The 6,000-nt window shown below is 42.7% G+C and overlaps 1 protein-coding gene across 1 annotated transcript in view; it reads left to right on the plus strand.

Moving 5' to 3' along the window:
- Positions 1–1,055, plus strand: part of LOC142775311 (uncharacterized) — a 29,399-nt gene extending 28,344 nt beyond the window's left edge. The window contains exon 3 of the mRNA XM_075876653.1: positions 754–1,055. Within this exon, the coding sequence (XP_075732768.1) occupies positions 754–1,055 (302 nt within the window). The remainder of the gene's footprint in view (positions 1–753) is intronic.
- Positions 1,056–6,000: the final 4,945 nt, after the last annotated feature.

Here is a 6,000-nt window from a genome sequence, read left to right on the forward strand (position 1 = left end):
AAGCGCCGTGGCACGCCGCCGTGAAAGACGATGCGCCGAGAGTAGAGCAAGATTACGCATGATCAGACTCGAGCACCGCTACTTCTTGCGACTGCCGTTTGGCCTATCTTATTCTGCTGGTGAAGTTACGGAGCTTTGAAAGTAAGTTTATTCTAGTAACGTTGGTACCAGCAGTCAGGGGATCATGGAAGAGGCTACGTTTCAATTTGCCGCATGTTGATCTCACTCAGCGGAATGACCCTGTAACTTTCTTTAGACAAAATGTCCGGCGAAAGTCTGTGCTATTTATTCTCAAGCTTTATTATAGTGCAATTAGCAGCAATAACGCACTTTGAAATATTCGGTAGGTGCCTCGTTTTGGATGATTAACGTTTGGTTTAGCTGTGGAGTGTTCTTCCGGGTGGTAGTGGCTGAACAAAATCTATGTTGGTATATTACCTGGTGAGAGCTTGACAGCCTATATCTTTTGTTTAACTTGATCGTATAGTAAAGTCTTATGTAGCAATAGAAGCTAAGATGAGAAAACACAACAGGACAGGCAAGACACTGTTGCTAAATTGACTCTGAGAGAACATGTCCGTAGAGCTGAAGAACAGCACGTTGGTTGAACATCAGCACACTCTTCAATCAGTCGTTTACATCCAGTGAAAGTGGATTGTAAGCTGGTGTATGCTTTATCCTGATTCTAGATAATGAATATGAAAGCCTGTCTTCTGTCAAAGTACTTTGGCTTGTCCATTTATGATTATGCAGGGTGCCCAGACCCCAAGTTCTACAAGTGTTCACCTCAGCTCGGGTCGTGGCCGCAACCAGGAGACGAGTCGTGGTTCTTCCTGGTGACGCGCTTCGGGCCGGGCTGCTTCAAGTGGGACGCAGAGGCCCAGTGCCTGTGGGACTCACCAGCCCACTTCAAGGAACTGCAGCACTGTCAGAAACATTGTCATCGTGGTGAGGCCCTTTCGGCATCGCAGTGTCCCATTGTATACGGCGATGAAGTCTTATCACTCGAGCATCGACCAGCACTTCGCGACACCTGTGATGTTGCTGGGTGGTGAAACGTATGACAATACGAAACTCACGTCATCGCGATTGTCTCGCATACTTTATTCTTACTAACATGGCAAAACTGAGCGTGTTAGAAAAGAAAATCTTTCGAATGATTTCTAAAGTTCCCATCTAGAACACAACGCCCCTCTTTTGAAACAGTTTCCAATCCTTAAAATATCAGACCTATAGACTTTCAAACTGCTACGCCACTATAATAATGCAGCACTTAGAAAATGAGATATATTTTTTACACTTGCCAACCTTATACAAAAAGGAAGCTACTTATCGCGTCCGCTATAAACAACTTTGGCACGTTCCATTCTCACGCACGCACTATGGAACGCAAAGATCCAACAGACCGTCCAAACAACAATAAATTATTTCGAAATGCAAGGAACAGATATTTTATTCTAACCAAAAAAAAAGAAACTAGAGGGCAGATTTCGTAACTATTTAAGCTTGCTTCTTGTAACAAATAAACATACAAGTGTTTTGTAAGTTGTTTTTTGTTATTATTTATTATTTATATACGTTGCCTATATATCAGTCTAATATACGTGCATACATATTTGTTTTGGTTTGTGCATTTTACTTTGGAACGAAAACTAAAAGTGTTATGCATCTTTGAAATTTTTTTATTCTCTGAGATGAAATGTTGTACCCTCTAGCTTCACCGCCGATGGGTGTCTGTGGGGCTTTGTCAAGCTGTTATTCGACAGCTTTTTTCCTGGCCTCATTTGTTTCACCACAAATGTTTAATTTTTTGATGGAAACGTTGTTTGATTGATTGAATGATTGATTATTTGAATAAATAATTGAATGACTTATTGATTGAATGCTGGATATTTCAGCTGGTAGCGCTGCTGAAGTTTTCGCTTCACAGCTGTTGTGTTCTTGTGCAGTCGAAGTAGGTTCGGTAGTGGACACTGCACGCTAGAGCAAATCGAGTTTTACCGGGCGATAATCTAAGCTAATAGTTAAAAACGAAAGATTGCGTGAAAAAAGAGACGTTAACAAGTGGTATAAAGGAGTGTATTTGTGTGAACGTCTTTTATTCAAGCAACATTTTAATTTTTCTGCATATTGAACACACTAAGCCAAAAAAGCTATGCATCAGTTCATATTTATAAATCCATTGGCCAATTCACTTGGTTTAAACTTGTAAGTTTACAATCTTGCCAGGCCTCAGGGAAGGACGTCTTAAGTCTGAATTACAGCACCACACACCTAAATACTTGGATAGAGCATAATAATTTATGAAGAGCCGACCATCCGCGAGGTTGCTAATTTTAAGTGACTTACACCACCACACAAGCTTTAACTGAGGTTGAAGATCAGATCTGGAAAACCAGGTGTGCTTCTGGTTTGTATGTGGAGTAGTAGAGCTGTCGCTCCAAGGTGGTCAAACAGGCTTTAATAGATTAATAACCTATTGTGGGAATAACGCACCCAGTCTGCCGAGCACAAAAAGTTGGGCGACCTTTGTGGGACACTTGTTGGACTTTCTCTATTTGGTTTATGTGAGTGTGTTGGGCAGTATACTTGTCGGCAGTTTTGGAATAGCATTGCGCCAGCCAGCTTCGCCGGCAGGTGTCACTGCTGGCGTTACCATGCTAGCCATGATGCTGATAATGGTGATAAACGCTCGCGAGCACAACACCAACTACTACTCGATGGTTTTGAACCCTAACTGTGGCCTGTGCGCGAACACATGTGCGCTACGAGGCCCAAATGACTTTGAAGGGCGTTTTAGCACCACCACACATTACGCTCACTACAACGAAAAATTCTGAGAGGCGCCATTGGGTGTGTGCCTTGAATACTTTTAGTTCCACGCACGGGAGCGATTGCGCTGATGAAATTTTTAGCGGACTGGGCGTTGTCTGCAGCCTGGGGCCATATTTAATGCATAGCTTTATTTCCACATTGCAAGGCAGGAACTTGTCCTCTAGAAAATTTTGGTAATCCTGGATTCTAAGTCTGCATGGCATGCTCAGTGATGCATCCCTTAAAATATAGTGCCAGGAAATCAATTGCAAATTTGACTGGTGGCATTGAACCACAATTGAATTATTTTATTTTTGCGATATAAACGCCTACAGAGGGAAGGGCGAGAGGGAGAAGCGTACGAGGCATTTGGCAGTATATTTATTTTTATGGGTTTCTCTTTGGGGCTCTGATATTGAGGCTTGCACCTAGCACAAGCAGAAACTGAAATACTAGAGAGAAATAAAGTAGCCACACTCAACACTCTCAGTAGGCTTCACAATTCAAGCCGGCTCTGCCCTCGATTTCTGCTCGCATTGCTGCCATGAACGTCTTTCTGCACAAACAGAGTCGTTCCATTTTACCCAATATCGTGCTCGTTTTGCTCATTCTTTCGTGTCCTTTTTGTTTTATCACAAAGTGCCTCCGGAGCGGCGCTGTCTGGAGTCGGTGATACGGCTACCAGCATCCCCGAACTGTACGCGGTCGGCGGCGTCACGCTCTTTGTGGTTCTACGACCCGCTAAGGCATCGCTGCCGCCGTTGGACAGGCGTTTGCGTCTACAGGGCGTTCCGTGATTTCGAAGACTGCTTCAAGAGGTGCGTGGTGCCTTAGAGCGCCGTCATGGTGAAGAGACTTTGCCCATGAGCCTGGCCCATGATGGAGGGCTCTCTGCTACGACGCGAGGAAAACGTGATAGTGTGAACTGGGCACGTTCGGTGCTTGTACACGACCGCGTGCTGATCTTTTTCACTACGGCGACCTTATCGTCGAACGAACATTAGCCAGCCGTTTTATATTAGAAATGCTATGCACTGCAACATATGGATAAGCTTTCGCTTTGCGTGGCGAAAGTGGTGCAGTTTTGCGGCCGACTCTATTTTTTTATATTTTTGGTGAATTCCCGCGATTCTTTCATGCCAGTGAATCTTTTGTTTGTAATTTGGTCCTTCGAAAAACATGAACTCGGATCAACAAGTAAGTTTCCCCCGTTTGACATACGCTCAGAGGCATCTGAAAAGCATGCAGTCGAATATATTGGACGACAGCCACTTGGGCATGTTGGTAGGTTGATGATGAAACAAGCGCAAAAACGTACGAACACTTAGAAAGGACAGGACTAGCACTTACTATCAAGTAAAAATTTATTTTAAAACAGACACCCTCAGTAGTCTAAGCGCACCATGCATGTACGTCAGCACAAACCACCCCTATTATGACAACAACGTGAAATAACGAAAACAACTCCTATAAACAATTGCAAACAACCGAAAAAACAGATGTTGGGACCCACTTCCGAAAAAACAAGAATGCCAGAAAAGAGATGCACTGAATCATGTGACGTCTAAAAAAGCAAAATCAGATTCCGCCAACAGAAGAGACGCCATGCACTAAGCCACTTGTAAACTCTTTGTTTATTTCGATACGCTTTAATATATATATATATATATATCTGGACGCCCACTTCTCGTGCTTGCCAATCATTTGTCAGACAGTTATGACTGGCAAGCGCACTCTTTGCAGTGCATCGCTGAGTGCGAGTACGGAGCCCCCTTTGGAGAACCCTCATTTCGACGAAGGCGTACATTTAGGCAACGACCTGGTTGGCCAACGTGTTTCTTTTCTTTCACATGTGGGAAGGAATACGTTGGTCAATCAGGTCGTTGCCTGAATGTGCACCTTCGGGAACGTGAAAGTTCACTAAAGGGGGTGCCGTACTCACACATAGCGATACTCGACAAGAAGAGCGCTTGCCAGTCAGAGCTGTCTGACAAACAAATTATTGTCAGGCATGAAAAGCCGATGACCAGATAGATATTGGATTAAATTAAAAAAAGAGTTGACAAGTGCGTTAGCGCATGGCGTCTGTTCTGTTGACGAAATCAGAATTTGCTTTTTTCGGATGCCACATAATTTAGTGCCATTTTTCTTGCTTTTGCTTGATTCTTTGGAGGGCAGGGGGTCTTAACACGTTTTTTTTATTGTTTGCAATCGTTTATCCCTACTGAAACGTTCCGTAAGATGCGGAGACCTCAAGTACGGAATTATTGGAATATGGAAGACGTATGATGCGGACTCCGCATAAAACATATGATGTGGACTCCGCATAAGACGTATGATGCGGACTTCGCATCTTATGGAAGGACGTATCATGCGGAAATTACAGAAATGTGTGCATGTTACGTCTGAATCTAGTGCAAAGCAATATAATGTGTACATTGAATAGACATCTACATCTTGAGTACATGCAATACTGTGTACAGTGTACAAATCACAATATTTCTTAAATGTGCATGATGAGAGATTGAATCATCGGCATCTTTCTAATTGTCGTGATGCGGAAGCAAAATTACCTTTTAAATAAAATACATTACAAAACTACTAAATTAACATGCTAGCGATCATAAATGGTGTTACATTGCAACACATTAATGCAGTGTTCTATGCAAGACTTGAAGAACTTATAAAGTAATTATTATCAATAGAGAAGCATTAATATACACATCAGCCCTGCTACAATCAATATATTTTTTTATTTGTCTGTATGCTCCAGCTGTCAATAGTGACATTGCAGTGTTGATCGTACACAAATGAGGTGACTGCACCGTAATTTCACAAGCTCCACCTAAGCCACAGGATGGTGGCACAATGTAACAGCAATTTTAGAACGAAATGTTTAAACATAAATAGGAATCATAGCACTGTGAAAGTGTGGCGCTGTGTTTATCTCATGAATGCCTTGTGGAGATCGGCGAAATGCTGCTTGAGGCTCCGGCACCACTGTGAATTTCGAAGGTCACTGCCATAGAACTTATGTGTCCTTCATAGGCACCTGGAAATGAAAATAATTGGCACAAATAATGCCAGAGACACATGTTAGCACAATAGTTTACATGCACAAGAAATATAACACACAGAATGAAACTGAAAATGTAAGGCACACAATCCTTCATCTTATGCATATGT

This window comes from Rhipicephalus microplus, chromosome X (assembly GCF_043290135.1).
Source record: "Rhipicephalus microplus isolate Deutch F79 chromosome X, USDA_Rmic, whole genome shotgun sequence".
NCBI lineage: Eukaryota > Metazoa > Arthropoda > Arachnida > Ixodida > Ixodidae > Rhipicephalus > Rhipicephalus microplus.